A 16,826-nucleotide genomic window follows, 5' to 3' on the forward strand; every position below is an offset into this window, starting at 1 on the left:
AAAGTTTCATATCTGTTGGTTGCAAATAAGGTAAAACATGTTACGGATGTAAGAAGCAATCGTTTCTATAAACTCATTCCTTCGTGAACTGTATTAACTAAGACATGTTGCCTTTATTCGGAAAAAACTCAATGTAGATATTGATTGGTCTATGGTATTCGAGCGTAATCTTTCACAAATTAGAGAAAGCAAATTACAAGAGTTTAACTTGAAATTACTGTATAATCTATTGCCAGTAAGAAGTAATCTTTTCAAATGGGGAATATCCACTGATGATGTATGCCCAAAATGTAATATTAAAGAGGGTATGAATCACGCATTTATAGAATGCAAACTATTTAAATTGAGCCGAACGGACATTTTGTGAAAGAAGTATTAGAGAAGCTTTTGAAAGCGTTTTTTCTTCTTTCTGATAAGTCTAAATAAGATACACTGTGTTTTGGCCCAGGGGCCTTTAATTCTCAAGTGCATGGCTTCCATGTCGGCCTTTGCATTTCTAAACAACTTTTCTCTTGTTCTTCTCTTCTATTGTTCAATTGTTCGGTAATTTAACAAAATCATGCAATTTCACGGACATTATGGAAAGTTTTAAGTAATTGTTAGTTCTTTATGATACAAATCTTGTACTTTTATTTTTTTTGTAAATTTGTTAACTGATTATCAATCATGCCCTGTCCATGTCAACACAATTTGTTATTTCATTTTAGGTTTGGAAATGGAAATAAATGTAATGAATGGAAAAAAAAGGGGAAAATTATCCAGCATATAAGGAACCTCAAGAGAAGTTTGTTGTGATGTTTAGAGAGGCATATTCTAGTTAAACTTTTGTCCTAGTTCAGATGTTCAGATGGTCATTTATTTTATGCTGGAAAAGTGAACTACGTTGAAGAAAAAGAAAGATTGTTTGAATATGATGGATAAAACCACCTGTTCTGTGGAAAGTGCTGATTGTTGTGTTGTGGGTTGGAAAGTAATAACTATTACGCTAAATAAATGTAAGTATAGAGACAAACAAAATGGAGCCTGCAGAAATACGTGTGGTTGCTTTGGTAGTTTAATCCAGACTCAATATCCATGTGCTTTTACATATGCATCAATATGTGTAGTTAACAGAAGACCCTTGCATAAACTTGAATTGTGTGTATGCATCTAATATGAATAACAATGAGCTGTGCCTAAACAACTGCACTGCATTTCTAAGTGGCATGTTAATTTCAATTGCATGTTAGTTTCAATGAACCTGTTTCTTAACATAACACTGAGGTTTAATACACGAATATAAAGTACAGTAATTACCTGATGTACACTGAAGGTAAGTGGCGTATAAAGCAATTGGTGTAAGCAAGACACGATTTAACGAATGTTGCAGCTTGTCGCATCATCCTACCAATGCCCTTATAACCCTTATAACTTTTTACACGATAACACGATTCAGAGCGACATTCTTCAATCGTGTAAATTTACACGATTACACAGTTACACGTTTGTTGCATCTTGTCGAATAATCCCACCAATGCAATTAACTATTTAAACGATTACACGATTCAGAGCGACATTCTTCAATCGTGTAAATTTACACGATTACACGGTAACACGATATAGGTGAATCGTGTAAACCGTGTAATCCAAAATAAAAATCGTGTAATCAGGGACGTGATAGAGAAGGACTGGAAACAAGCCGCTCTCCTTTGACCCCATGCCCCAAACCGCCGAAAAGTTATGCGCTAATCTGCAACTGTTGACCAGGTGATGAGACAAAAGAGCGCATGAAATTTCAGGATCTAGAATTCCTACATCAGGAATGGTATCACAGCAACTGTTCGCTGTCCCTTTCAATGATTTCTCATCAATTGTAAATGTGTAATGAGCAAAACAAGCGAACACAAACTTGTGTAATTTCATCCTTTTTCAACTGCAAAAAAAAAAACAGAACACACGCGAAAACACGCATTAGCCAACTTATAGTTATCGAAGATCGTATATCATGGATTAAATAACGGGGCATTAAAACACGCACAAATTAGCGTATTATCCTAAAATATTGAGTTTTTGTCAGGATCTAATTTTTCTTTTACCAACTCGGGCACACAAATTATAGGAAGGACGTAGTACTAAATTGGAAAAAATGTTTGGTGCACTATTCCCATTACATTCCCCGTACAAAGTTTATAATTTACACTGAAATTTTGCCGGTAATTTGATATTTTTAATAAATGTGAAACTGGTGCATGGCCTCCGAAATTCCCCGCAGTGGAAGTGCGGTTCAGAGCATGGAACTTCAAAGCCAAGTGGAACGTTACACATCCCATTGTTACGCTTTAGAACTCACGAATGAGTTTGAAAGAGTTACCACTCCTTTCTTTCACCTCCCTGGTGTAATCGTGTTGCGGAGATTTTCGGCGTGTACTGTATAATAACAGGGTCCAGGTACCTATTCTTTGAGCCAGTTTTGTAACAGCCACCACGGTCGGTTGGTTAACGAGAAAGGGGGAGGGCTAAATATTTCGATTCCTTTCAAATCTCTGAAGGAGAGACTCTTTTTGTTATCATGTCTCTATAAAAACGCCCCTCCTTTAAGAATTATTCACACTTTTCATCGATACATCCTACCCGATGGTCCTGGGTAAATTGTGCTATGATGGAAGGCTATACTATACTCTCGCTTCTTCTCTGCATCAGTGTGGCAAGCTCTATCTCTAATAATGGTAAGGTATACATTTCTTTCATTTAATTTTCATTCATCAATTTACTGCCAACATTTTAGATACGTTTCATTTCAGCATGACAATAACTATACAATTTGGGGCCAACTGTGAAAGATAGTCAACTTTTGTCCCATTTTAAAACTCAATGATCTATTGCATTAAATCAATCATTAAGAATCACTAATAATAACAGAAATAGTATTTTGGGGTTTGCACTATAAACCAAGACAATTTAGAATGAAGTTTGAGATTTTTGAAACTCTGCTTTTACGACTACTAATATTATCGATTATTTAGGAGCGCTAAAAGCAAAAGCTTTTACAAAATCACAGAATTCGAAGAGAAACAAAATGTATATGTAATCAACTAACATACCATTACAATACAGTTCAGTGATTGCACTCTCTTTTTTAAGATATTTGGACTTGAGTAAAATGTTGCGTGTCGTTTTGATTCCGAAGGTAAATAATAACGCACCCCGGATAGAACCCTGGATAGATATAGGACTTGTACAAATTACCCCAAAATATCCACAGATCTCTTACAACATATGGAGACGTCCCACTTTTCATTGCATTTCAGAATAATTACTGCCAAAGTGATGGAAGTGCTTTATGAATATCTTTTCTATGCCCTCTTGAAAATAAGGATTCCACCTGAGTGTGTATCGTAGAATGTACCGCCGATGCATAAATAAACGATTACACAACTTTCATGAACTCCTATCCAGTAGTCGTCGCGACTGGTTTTTAAGTTGTGAACAGTTTTGTGGCTTATTCCGAAGATTCGTTTATTCTGGACGTCCGTATTTCTATATAGGTTCGTTACCTCGAAAGTTAAACAACTGGAAGGGTCGTAAATCCGAAGATGAAATAAGGATTGTAAAGAAGAAAATGAAATAGGCTTTATTATTCCGAATGATCATATTTCCACAAATGTCATAGAACGCTGGGTTTGTTTTACTTTCGTGCAGAATACCAACGTTTAGAATAATGAACATTATTTCCTTTTCGGAATTAAGAGCCTTCTGAACAATGAACCATCGAAATAACGCAACAAATGTTATGAATGAAGTACTCCCTGAGTCCCTGAGGTATACTTTGCCAATTTGTGTTCAGGATGTATGAACCTTCGGAAAAACGAAAGTAGAATAATTCGGCAAGCACAGACCCTACAATTTGTAATGTGTATTGAGCGAAGGCAAGCCCAGTTCCTCCAGGGGAGTGTTTCACAAAGACTAAGATCGACTTTAAGTTTGGACTTAATTATGGCAGGCCGTTCATGCCACGGTTTGCTCTCACCATTATGATCTTTAGATAATATTATTTCCTTCAATAACGAATTATCATTAAAAGAAATTATGTAGATTTGTGACCATGAATTGTACGTCCCTTGATAGACCAATGCCAGTAAATGGTGAGAGTTAAAACAGTGGCATGAACGGCCTGCCATAGTTAATTCCAACTTAAATGTCATCTTTGTCTTCGTGAAACACTCCCCTGGTTGTGTGAGTACGTATTGTCAGGAACAGATACAATGCACGAAAGGCGTATTGCGTATACTAATAACTATAATTTAGTGCTGCATGTATAGGTGGCAAAATTATAAAGCCAGCCTCAAATGGTCGTAACCCTAATGTGATATTTGACATTAATATATCATTTATTGAACATGCATCTAGCATATCAAAGTCTGTGAGATATCAACTGCAGAACCCTGGGTTCATACCACAATCTTTGACTCAACAAGCATGTGAACAATTAATCCATGCATTTATCTCATCTCGCTTAGACTTTTGTTATTATATTTTGTTTGGACTTACCAAACAGCAGCAAGACAGACTGCAATCCCTCCAAAATTCCAGTGTAAGACTCCTTACTTTCACACCAAGAATGTCCTCTATTAAGCCTATATTAAGAGCTTTTGTCAATACCAACCAGGACATCTTCATACCTCTGAACACAACTCTGGTACGCCCACAACATTGTACGGTATCATGAATCCCCGTTTCATGAAAGCTGACCGCAAGATGCAACGGAGAGCAACAATAATTATTCCTGGTATGAGTGTATTATCCTATCCTGAAAGGCTTAACAAATTTCGATCTATTCTCACTTCGCTACCGGCGTGAGAGGGCTGATGTGATCCAGGTTTATAAAATACTTCATGGTATTGACAGACTCAATCCAAAACATTCTTTCTTTTGTATTCATTTTTATTTTTGTAAACTCACTTTTGAACTCTTTGGTTTTCTGTTTATATATTTTATATTTGATTTTTAATTTATGTCAAAGTATGTTTATTGTAATTTATATGTATATTTTGTAATTCTGCATGTTTTTATCTGTAAATTGTATCGCAATTCAGCCTTTTGCGGCTGCGAAGATATTTTTTAATAAACCTTGAATTGAATTGAATTGAAGAGACCAGAGTACCAATTCACTCGGGGACATCAGTTTAAACTGTTTAATAGTCATCACAAGCTTATTGTCAGAGGCTGTTTCTTCAGTAAACGTGTTATCGAGCTATGAAATAAACTGCCAGAATCTCTAGTCACTGCACGTAACATAGGTATCTTTAACACTGGTCTAGATAAACACTGGCTTGCTAAAATGTTTCATGTAACCTGACATCCACGCATTCTGCACTACGTTTTAAGTCGCAAACTGGCAATTGAACTTATATCTTTGAACACGACCGGGAGATCTATAGGACTACCTCACTCCCGTATATCGATGATGATGATGACTACGCTCTCTTCCCTGGCTAGTGGCTACCTGTCCAGAAAAGGGTCCAGTAAAAATAACGTTACTTGTTTATTTGGCCCTCCATGGCATGTCGCCACACTATATTAAAGACTCACTACACCCCTACAATCTAAATCGATCTGGAAGTGATAATTTGCTGCAATTTCCCCGTACCACTCATTTATGGGGAGACGATGCTTTTTTTTTTTGCATGCAGCCAAATTATCTGATAATGATGATGGTGATGATGAACAGCATTTGAATAGCGCCATATATCTGTTTCAAAAAACATTCAAAGGCGCGGGCTCCTCCAATAAAATTAGCATTTAAATGTCTGAAGGAAGATGTAAAGTTTTGAGTGAAGCTTTGAAGTGGTCCAGGTTGTCAATTTCGCGAATAGATGATGGGAGGGAATTCCACAGGCGAGGAGCAATAGAGGAAAATGCCCGGTCTCCATATCCTTTGAGATGAGTAATGGGCATCTGGAGAGTAAGGCCATATGAGCAAAGTCCAGGGCGAAGATGACGCCGTTCAATTAAAGATGACACATATCCTGGGGTCTGACCATGAATTGCCTTAAATGTGAGCAGCAGGACCTCGAATTCAATTTTGCTCTTGACAGGAAGCCAATGTAGCTCAGCCAGGACAGGAGAGATGTGATCATGCTTCCTCAGCCCAGTAAGCAAACGGGCTGCTCCATTATGTACTGCTTGAAATAATTAGAACATATTATCTTCAAAAAGTAAAGCGTGGGACATGCACATTTTGGAATATCCCTCATTTGGATATTCAATTAGTTGTATACTGAAATTCCTAATGTGAATGACCTACCCCCTATGCTATATGTCCCTGCACTTTGTTGATAATATGTATTAAAAACTATTGAAATACATTAAAATGGATGATGTTTTTTTTAATGTCCCAAGCGTTACCATTCATCGATTATGCAAATTTAGTCATTGATTACAGGGTTCATGTATTTACACATTTTCAAATTCTCTGACTTTCCCTGAATGTCCAAAGCAGAAAAATGGAAATTTCCATGACTGATTGCTTACGTGAGATGCTGATTTACAAAGTTACCAATGGATCTGACTGCCATGCACTCAGGGCAAGTCCAATCGCGAATTTGCTAACCATAAACAAATATCTTGAATAAATGATTTCCCATGACTTTCTAGAAGAAATTTACAAATTCCCTGACTTACCCTAACTTTTTTCTTCTGGGAAAAAGTATTTTTAAATTCCCTGTCTTGGCAATAAATTTTCTGACCCTTCTGAATCCTGTGATTACTTCCAACATAGTAAATATTTCTCTTTTCTTGTATTGATTCTTGAAATTTCAATATTTTATCTTTCAAATGCTTCCTAACTCAACTAATTTGCACAAAGTTGATAAATTAGTCATCCATTCATCCTTGAAACAAATACTTTGAATTAGCCCACAAATCTTTCCTAAACTCTCTGCCCACAGAGTTAATTTAGAGGGGAAACTAATGACAATAGTTCCTTGAATATTTTCTTTAAACTCTGCTTTCTTAGATCAGTATTGATGCTGGTCATTCTATAAATCTTATAGATTACGACTATATGTATCAGAAATAATTGAAGGGATTTACTCTTCAGAGAAATATGGAAGAATGCAGAGTAATTAAATTACCAGGGCCTGAATTCATGTTTTTGCTTGAAAACTGACATCCATGGTTAACCAATTGTCGGCGATAATCACAAACAGGCGAGTAGCCAGGGAAGGGGGGGGGGGGGGAGGGCGGTCGCCCCCAACAAAAAAACGTAGGCCAAAAAGAGAGAGAGAGAGAGATAAGAGGAAAAAGTAAGAGGACGTAGGAAGAAAAAGGAACAAAAAAGAAACATTTTTGAAAAATTCAGTCGATTATTAAGGTCGTGAATGGTAAAACGTATCGTCTTCTATCTCTAATAATTTAATGAAAAGTCAAAGCGTACGCGCTTTGCGCGGGAGGGGGTGGGCTGGATTAACAAGGATTAAGAGTCGAGAACGGTACAACGAATCGCCTTTCTCTAAAATTGTTATGAAAAGTCAAAGCTTCCGCTTTAATAATTTGATAAACCTCAAAGATTAAAAAAAAGACAAAAATTCAACCGGTCACCAATGAAAGTACACGCCTTGAAACAGAATAACTAGAAAGAAAGTGTGTGTGTAGCGACATAACGTGGTATAACTTTGAAAGTAACTCCCCCCATGCTCAAGCTCGGAATGACTCCCTTGGTTATAGGGTATGATAAAGACTGGTATGATTCAACCTGATTATAGCGATTCAACTTTTGGTGCTGGGGTGTCTCATGCCATTTCTGCGTCCAATTTCACATTCATTTCACGCCCAAATGAAAGAGATTTGCCTTAGTGATTTTTTTTTCTTGTCTGGCACGGGCACATTACGTTTTTTGTAAAAAAGATGAGATTTTTTCAAAATATATTTTCTTTCTAAGGCAACGTTTAAAAAAAAAAAGATGCTCACATCAAAAGAGATATTTAGTTAATTTACTTCATTTTAATTATGTATTAATAGTTTTACAAATGAAGGAATTTATTCCTGAACTGTAATTTGTATTTATAATGCCATTTTGACTTTATTTTCCTGTTCACCGCCAAATGAAGATAAATATGTCAAAAGGGACATCATTTTCTCATCCCTTTTATCTCATTTATGGTCAATAAACTCAATTTGCACAGATTTCAAACGATTGTTCTCCCGATCCTTGTGATGATAAAGGAACTTGTAGTCATGGTCATATCTTCATAATGTAAAATCATTTCTCCTTCCTATTTATCTTGATCAAGTTCAATATCGATCCAATCATTTTCAATTAGTAAGACGCACGCGCGCAAAAAAAAAATCCTCTGAATTATCTAAAATTCATTTAGCACACGTTTTAATCCATTTTAAGCATTTCAAACTTTTTGCCAAGTTTTTGAGAAAAAAAATGGTAACATTTAAAGAGACATTTTGTTCTGTTATTTCAGTTATATTTTGTATTAATAGTTTTACAAATGAAAGACTTTATTCCAGAACTGTAATTATTTGTATTAAGATTGCCAGTTTTGACTTCGTTTTACCTGTTCACCGACAAAATAATGAATATAAATATGTCAAAAGGGACATTACTTTCTCATCCCTTTTATCCCATTTATTGACTTTGGAACTCAATTTGCACAGATATCAACGATTGTTCTCCCGATCCTTGTGAGAATGGAGGAACTTGTAGTGATGGAGTAAACACCTTTACTTGTGCCTGCGATCCTGGATATACTGGGCCTACGTGTGAAACAGGTAAGATATAGAGTCAAAGCAGATTACATACCTACACTTTTTATATAAAGCAATTGCTCCTTGTTCATCAAGACATTAAAGATAAAAAGCAAACAAGGAAATAGAAAGAAAGAAACATGTTGTCATTGGTGTTGAAATCCTTGGAGAGTTTTCTTGACTGACAGTCTCATGCCCATATTGTAACTACACACTTGTCTATTGTATGTCCATCTGATAGGAGCATTTTATCATGTTTGCCTATTTGACCACCACTTCCATATAATATATCCACGGATGTTTTAGACATGGATAGGTCTCCTCGAATAGCTTTTGATTCCCCTCATTTCATAGGAAAACATCTACCTGTAGAACATATAATGCTTTGCTTGTTTATTCATGAGCAAATATCAAGTACTTGTCTTGGAGAGGGCCTTACAATTTTTACAAATAATCTTTTTTTCTGCTCATGTCCAGATTATAACTACACTCTTGTCTATTGTGTGTCAATCTGATAGGGGCATTCGATCCTTTTTGCCTATTTGACCACCACTTCCTACATTTTGCTATACATTGTCACGCATTAACTTACAGCTATCTTGAATGAGCCTGGCCCTCTGGGGCTTGAGAGTTATGTTATCCCGGATTCAAGTATGACAGCTTCCAGTGAGTATAATGCTGACCATGGTGCAGAGAGAGGTCGTCTTAACCTGGCTCGAGACGGCAACCTGCGTGGAGCCTGGTGTTCACGAGCAAGAAATGTCAACCAGTGGATCCAGGTTAGCAAATAATTTCTTAAGGCCAATTCAAACACGAAACATTTAGGCAACCCTTTTTTCTATGGCATGGGTTCATATTCCACTGCTGCCACCGTATCAGTAATGAAAGGGTCAATAGTCAAATGTTAGGCCATAGTTTGATTTGTATCCATACACTGCCACAAAGTCTGCAATAAGAGTCACCCGTCATTTATATGCATGGCATGAATTCATATTCCACCGCTACCACGATCTCAGTAACAAAAGAGTCACCAGTCAGTTATATGGCATATGGGTTCATAATACACCGCTACCACCATGTCAGTAACAAAAGAGTCACCAATCAGTTATATGGGTTCCTATTCTACTGCTGTTACCAGGTCAACAATGAAAAAGTCACCAGTCATTTCTTTGTCACTATTCACTTACACTGTTAAAATTGTTTTAATTGGCCACTTTTTGAGGTGACATATGGATTCGGAGATGTTATCTCCACTCTGTAGGTAAAGCTACTATAAAATTGCCAATTATTATTCATATCCAAGTCAACAATTGTTTCCATTTTTAAGGGCATCAATCTAATTATTCGATATTACTCAGACAATTAAAGTATCAATGTCGAGAACTTCTAATTTAAATATTGCCCTTGGAGGGGCGTTCTTAGTATTTGTATTTTAATTATATAGATTCGACATATTTTGGAACATGCTCATTGGTTAAAAGGTTGTCATGGAGATAAAAAAATTGATGATTATGAGAATTAACATCAATAATCCTTCCTCCGATTATTTTCTTTCTACAAGGTGGATCTTTTACACCTTTACCGTATCACTTCAGTTGCGACTCAAGGGCGAGAAGATACAAGCCAGTGGGTAACAAGCTACAAACTTGCTTGTAGTACTGATGGCACGAACTTTCACACCGTGCAGGGCATCTCCACAAACCCTGGAGCTGACAGGGTAAGTTTGTTCTCTGATTATTCATTCTTTAATATTACATTGACTCTATTCATGTAGAAATTGAAGGCATTTGAATTTTTGTTGATAACAATTAAAATATTTTCATATTACAATACTTTCTTTTAAAGAAAAAGGCAGTCATTACCTCAAAACACATAAACATGTTAGGTGTATTATCTACTATTCTGCATACACAAAGTATAGTAGCAAAAGACTATTAGGTAGGATTAAAGAACTGTCTATAATTGTAAATATTACAGAGCAAGAAATCCACTTCAAGCCAAAATTCTTCAATCCATATCATGTTTTTTCCTATTTTATTACTAGGTCTCGAAAACTAGAATTGTATGTCATCAGAATATAACTTCAAATAGAAACGAATGGACAGGCACTGACCATGCAAAAATATGTATTTTTCAGCATGCTTAATTAGATTGTCTTTAGTTCAATTGCAATTGACCGCAGAATCATTTGAGTCATTCAAAAGTGGATTGATTTTCCTTTATCATTGAAGATCTTCACCGGTAATGTTGACAGCAACACCATCGTGACCAACACTCTGCCTGTACCCCAAATGTGCCGCTATGTCCGATTGATGCCTGTCAGCTGGTTCGTCAGCATCAGTCTTCGTATGGAGATCTACGGTGAAGGCCCTTTCACAGGTCAGTTTTAAAACTAGTGATACTCAAACATTTTTTTGCTCCATATTCAATTTCTAGTAATGAGAAAAACTACACTTTTTTGATTTCGAGTATACACTTAAAAAATAGGAGTGCATGGTACTTTCAAGAGCAAATTTTATATTTTGATAATCACAACGATCTCTGATAATTATGATTTGTTTTAAGGTATGATAAGACTGGTATGATTCATCCTGATTATAGCGATTCAACTTTTGGTGCTGAGATTTCTTGGAGATCAGACTATCCCATGCCATTTTCACATTCATTTCACGCCCAAATGAAAGAAATTTATTTAAGTGAAATTTACTTAACTCGCATGGACACACTACGTTTTGTGAGACGATGAGATTTGTTCAAAATTTATTTTCTTATGATTATATCTTCATAACGGAAAGGAATTTCTCATTTATAATTATCAGGATTAAGATCAATATCTGTCCGGTCAATTTCAGGTCAATAAATGCGCGCAAAAATGCGCGTACGCGTTTGTGTGCGCGTCAACGCGCGCGTAAAATTTTAAATTGCTCAAAATCGTTTAACAAATTTTTTGCATACGTTTAAGGCCATTATAAGCATTTCATAAAAAATCGCGCAAAACACGCAGTTTTGCACGTTTTCGTTTGTCACTGCCGAACGAAAAATAATTCCTTGTATATTAGTTTTGACAGAATATTCCTCATAATTTTCTGAACAATTTGATGCCATGTTTATCTCTTTATCACTCTTAATAACGGTATGAGCGTCCGTTGAAGATAAATATCCGTGCGTGCGAGCTCATGTATTACATAGCATATATTGGCAAAAAAATGCCTATCAAAAGTCCATTGGGATGAATAAAGACTGCCAATTTTTGTTTAGATAGAGTATGAGTCGGAGATATGATTTCATGTCTCATTTGGCCATTAAGTACATCGTGACGTCATTATAATAGCCTTGGAAGTCAAAATACGAATACGCACATTATGACGTCAGTATCTTTATGGGAAATCGAATGTATATCTGTAAATATTGATCGATTTTCTTATAAACTTTGATATGTTGTAGCTGAGACAATCCTCCACAAGTTCATTACCAATATTTATTCATTTTGATAACGTCATTACGGTGAAAATTGTGATTGAAGTCGACATATGTCAGATTTTTGCTTAATATGCGTGTTATGCCTATGGGAGGTGATTGATACTAAATTCCAGTCTAGACTTGTTCATTATGTTGCGTATGTAGTGTGTCAAAATATCAGTTCAATGATTGGTAGGCTCTGCAATCAGGCGAAAATTTGAGCTTGTTTAGTAAATTAATAGTGTCCTTTCAAGTGGCAGAATGTTCTACAACGTAATAATTCCTGCACTTATTGTACGACACTGGATTCTTGTAAAACAAAGAAATGAATCAAAAATTATTTTATTAACTGGGAATGCAATGGGTCTGGCCCGATGTACTGTCAGACATAAGGTTCAAGCAAATTTTGGTCAACGATAAAATATATATTGTTTGTAATTGTATTTAAAAGAAAGATACCTAAAATAAACGAAATAAAAGGTCCCTGTATTCAATTGTCACCGGGTAAAAGAGATAGAGTAACACCAAGGAGAAGAATCTTAATGTATTCCTTTTCTGAATGCAGGGGAGGCCATAACCTGCAAACAATGTTCAGCGGTATATTCAACAAACGACGAGGCTTTGAACATACCATATATCATTAGAAGCTCATGTACGGAGCCTAGGCCGACAGATTGCGGAGGAAATGCCAGCTGCGTGACAATTATAAGCCTGTTTAACTTCTGGCATGAGACAGGTAAGAACAAACTAGTAATAGATGTTTCAGAAACCAAACAAGCAAATAAACTATAACGATGAGGTCTTAGAACACCGAAAAGTTTTGCTATGAACTCATTTGAGAAGCCTCGAGAGGTAGATTGCGATTAAGATGTCACAAGTTTCATGACAAAGACATGTATAGGTGTCGTGGATGACTGGATACGCCGCCGGACTGTCGATCACAAGGTCCGCGGTGCGAATCCCGCAGCAGCACTAATGACCTTTGACAAGACATTGATCTACATTTGCCACACTCCACCCAGTTAAAGTAAATGGGGACCGGTAGGAAGGAATTCCTTGAATGATACCGAAATCGGTAGCCTAGCAGAGCCGGGGTAATATTGGAGCAATTTGAGCACCTTGCAGGGTGGATATGTGCGCTATATAAACATCCAATATTATTATTATTATTATACACCATCAACCTTACGCAAAAGAAAATTCGAACAGGAAATAAAAAAATATTTAACTGGCACTTTCACTGACTTCACTACTAAAAATACAAAGTTCACCTATATCGAACGCAGAGGGAAACCTGTTTAACTCGGCATTATTGGATATGTGCGCTATATGAATATCCAATATTAGTATTATTATTATCCACCATCAACCTTACGCAAAAAGAAAATTGGAACAACAAATTAACAAATATTTAACTGGCACTTTCACTGACTCCACTACTAAAAAATATAAAGTTCACCTATATCGAATGCAGAGGTTAAAAGGTTGTTTGACTAGGAGTAGGGATTTCTGCTTACGGTGACATCTAGTACGCGACTGCTTGTGACCTTATGGAGTAAACTTGAACGTTGCGTTAGAGCATCTCAACGATCACTCAAATACAGATTTAAGACCCACATATATTTTGATTAAATTAGTTTTGGTTTTTAATGATGTTAAAAAGAGGAAATAAACCTAATGATGTTTATTTTTTATCACGATCATTATCATTATTATCATTATGCTGATTATGATTATAATCATCATCATCCTCAATATAACGTGGTCTAATGTATCGGTTTGCAGAAGGTCTCATCGTCCTGACGACCATGGACCGAGGATGCAACCCCGCGCAGTATAGCCAGTTGATCCCGGCTGGAGACGTATGTCTAGATGATGCGACAGTCGCAATTATCAAAGCAGATTCGCCAGACCCATTAACCAGCCTTCCGTCCCATCTTCGTCCGATGTACCTGAATTCCAGCCTAAGCTTTTGTGTGTGTGACAGCGAGGACTTGTGTACCCCGCCCTCACCCGTCGCTCCGACCCCGCCCTCACCGGTCGTTCCGATGACTGAGCCTGCCCCAGGTAAATAGTAGCTGCACCATGGCGTATTTAGAGTGAAAGTTGCGACACGAGCGCACATTCGCGCCCTAGTGTCAATAGTCATGGAGCTCCGAGAATTCCTCTCTAGACCAAACTCTATCTGAGAGAATTTAGGCGCTCGTTGAATGTTGTTGCTGCTAATTTGTAGAATGTTGCATGTTCATACTTTATTTTTAAATTGAGAAGAAGAAGGCAAATAAGAAAGAAGAAAAAAGAAGAAGAAAGAAGAAGGAAGTAGAAGAAAAGGAAGAAGAACGATGAAGAATAAAAAGAGGAGAAGAAATTAGTAAATCGATGAATACATACTACTACTATTGCTACTTATATTTCTACTTCTACTACTACTACTACTACTACTACTACTACTACTAATATATCAAATAATAATAGGAACTAGACTTTAAATCGTCACTTTGACGAATTGGGTGATACGTATGCTATTTCTGTATCATGAAAGTATGCCGATGATGATCGAAAGAAACATTACGCCATTGGAGAGGAAAATCATTGAGGTTTTTCTGAATTCAAAATTAACATAAGTGAAAGATCGAACAGACAAAGGGTTCGAGGGTGCTTTACAGTTCGGTTCGGTATTGAGAGAAACTACACTTCTCTTGATTTCGAGTAATCACATGATTCATGGGGGTGCATGGTCATATCTAGAGCAGATTTGAATTTTGATTCCCACAACGATCTCTACTGCGCACCATCTGTTTTAGGATAGGAAACGACTGACATTTGTCATCATGATCATAGCCATTCAATATTTGTCGCTTAGGTGCTGCAAAAGTCAACTGTGTCCATTTGTACATTGAATTCCACCCAAAATGAAAAATCACTTTCTTTAGTGATGTTCTTATTTTCTTCCAGTGCCACATTCAAGTTTGAGAGACAATGATTTCGTCCAGGATATGTTGTCTTTCAAAGGCCATGATTTTGGAAAAGGATCAAACATTTAAAAACAGAATCCGATCATTTACTTCATTTGATATATTGATCACATTTTTCTTCACTTTTGAGAACTTCACAGGGTTTATATTAATAATCTTTACACCAACGAACAAATCATATATATGGTTTTGCTTAAAACAAATAATAATAATCTTTCTATACAAAAAGCAATTCTAGCAACTGCCACTATACAACAAAATGTCTTTCCATTCCAGATAGACTTACTCACATGCTTTGTATTTTGATAAGTAGTTTTTAAAATAAAGTAACTATTTCCTTTCCTGTCATTACTCTAATTTAAGATAGCTTTTTTTAACTTGATTTTCGTGTTTTCCGTCCAAAAAAGATAAATCTGTCAAAATGGTAATGATTTTTCTCGTCATTTATATTCCACTTATTGTCTTTGGAACTCATTTTGCACAGATACCGACGATTGTACACCTAATCCGTGTCTGAATGGAGGAGGTTGCACTGATGGAGTTAACAACTTCACGTGTGCCTGTGCTGCTGGCTACGAAGGAAATACGTGTGACACAGGTAAGCTACACATTCTAAACAGATTACATACCTATATACATACATTTTTAGGTAAAGCAAAATCCACCAAAATTTGTAGTCGTTGCTCATTAAGAAATTAAAGATAAAGAGCGATATAGGAAATTAAAAGAAAGAAACATTACGCCATTGGAGAGGAAAATCATTGAGGTTTTTCTGAATTCAAAATTAATATAAGTGAAAGATCGAATAGACAAAGGGTTCGAGGGTGCTTTACTGTTCGGTTCGGTATTGAGAGAAACTGCACTTCTCTTGATTTCGAGTAATCACATGAAACATGGGGGTGCATGGTCATATCCGGAGCAGATTTGAATTTTGATTCCCACAACGATCTCTATCGCTCACCATCTGTTTTAGGATACGAAACGACTGACATTTTTCATCATGATCTTAGCCATTCAACATTTGTCGCTTAGCTGTTGCAAAAGTCATCTTTCTATACAAAAAGCAATTCTAGCAACTGCCACTTTACAGCAGAATGTCTTTCCATTCCAAATAGACTTACTCACATGCTTTGTATTTTGATAAGTAGTTTTTCAAATGAAGTAACTATTTCCTTTCCAGTCATTACTCTAATTTAAGATACCTTTTTTGACTTGATTTTCGTGTTTTCCGTCTAAAAAAGATAAATCTGTCAAAATGGTAATGATTTTTCTCGTCATTTATATTCCACTTATTAGGTGATACGTAACGAAGTCTACGTATCACCTATTGATTTCGTCAAGATTTTTATTATTATTTATTAGGTGATACGTATGAAATATACGTATCACCTTTTGATTTCGTCAAGATTTTTATTATTTATTTATTTCTTATTTATTATTATTCCTCGAATTTGTTCGCAGGATATCTCAAGACTGAATAAAGCCATTATCATGAAACTTGCCATGATGATAGATCTTAGTCTAACTTAGAACTGCGTGACCTTTTAGAGAGTGAAAATTATCGTGACGTCATCCAGGCGCCATTTTGTGAAAATAAACTTATGATCATATCTTCATAACGGAAAGGAATTTCTCATTTATAATTATTAGGATTAA

At 36.2% G+C, this 16,826-nt stretch overlaps 1 protein-coding gene across 11 annotated transcripts in view; it reads left to right on the forward strand.

Annotated features, from left to right (window-relative positions):
* Positions 1-2,572: 2,572 nt before the first annotated feature.
* The window catches only part of LOC763130 (neurogenic locus notch homolog protein 1-like), a 58,123-nt gene continuing 43,869 nt past the window's right edge, over positions 2,573-16,826 (forward strand). For all 11 annotated transcript variants that reach the window (XM_030988537.1, XM_030988540.1, XM_030988546.1 and 8 more), the window contains exons 1-8: positions 2,573-2,705; positions 8,647-8,760; positions 9,331-9,515; positions 10,298-10,453; positions 10,968-11,115; positions 12,761-12,931; positions 13,981-14,262; positions 15,655-15,768. In XM_030988537.1, coding sequence (XP_030844397.1) covers positions 2,636-2,705; positions 8,647-8,760; positions 9,331-9,515; positions 10,298-10,453; positions 10,968-11,115; positions 12,761-12,931; positions 13,981-14,262; positions 15,655-15,768 — 1,240 coding nt within the window. In that variant the 5' untranslated portion in view covers positions 2,573-2,635. The remainder of the gene's footprint in view (positions 2,706-8,646; positions 8,761-9,330; positions 9,516-10,297; positions 10,454-10,967; positions 11,116-12,760; positions 12,932-13,980; positions 14,263-15,654; positions 15,769-16,826) is intronic.

Source organism: Strongylocentrotus purpuratus, unplaced genomic scaffold (assembly GCF_000002235.5).
Source record: "Strongylocentrotus purpuratus isolate Spur 01 unplaced genomic scaffold, Spur_5.0 spur5_scaffold_17, whole genome shotgun sequence".
NCBI classification, from domain to species: Eukaryota; Metazoa; Echinodermata; class Echinoidea; order Camarodonta; family Strongylocentrotidae; genus Strongylocentrotus; species Strongylocentrotus purpuratus.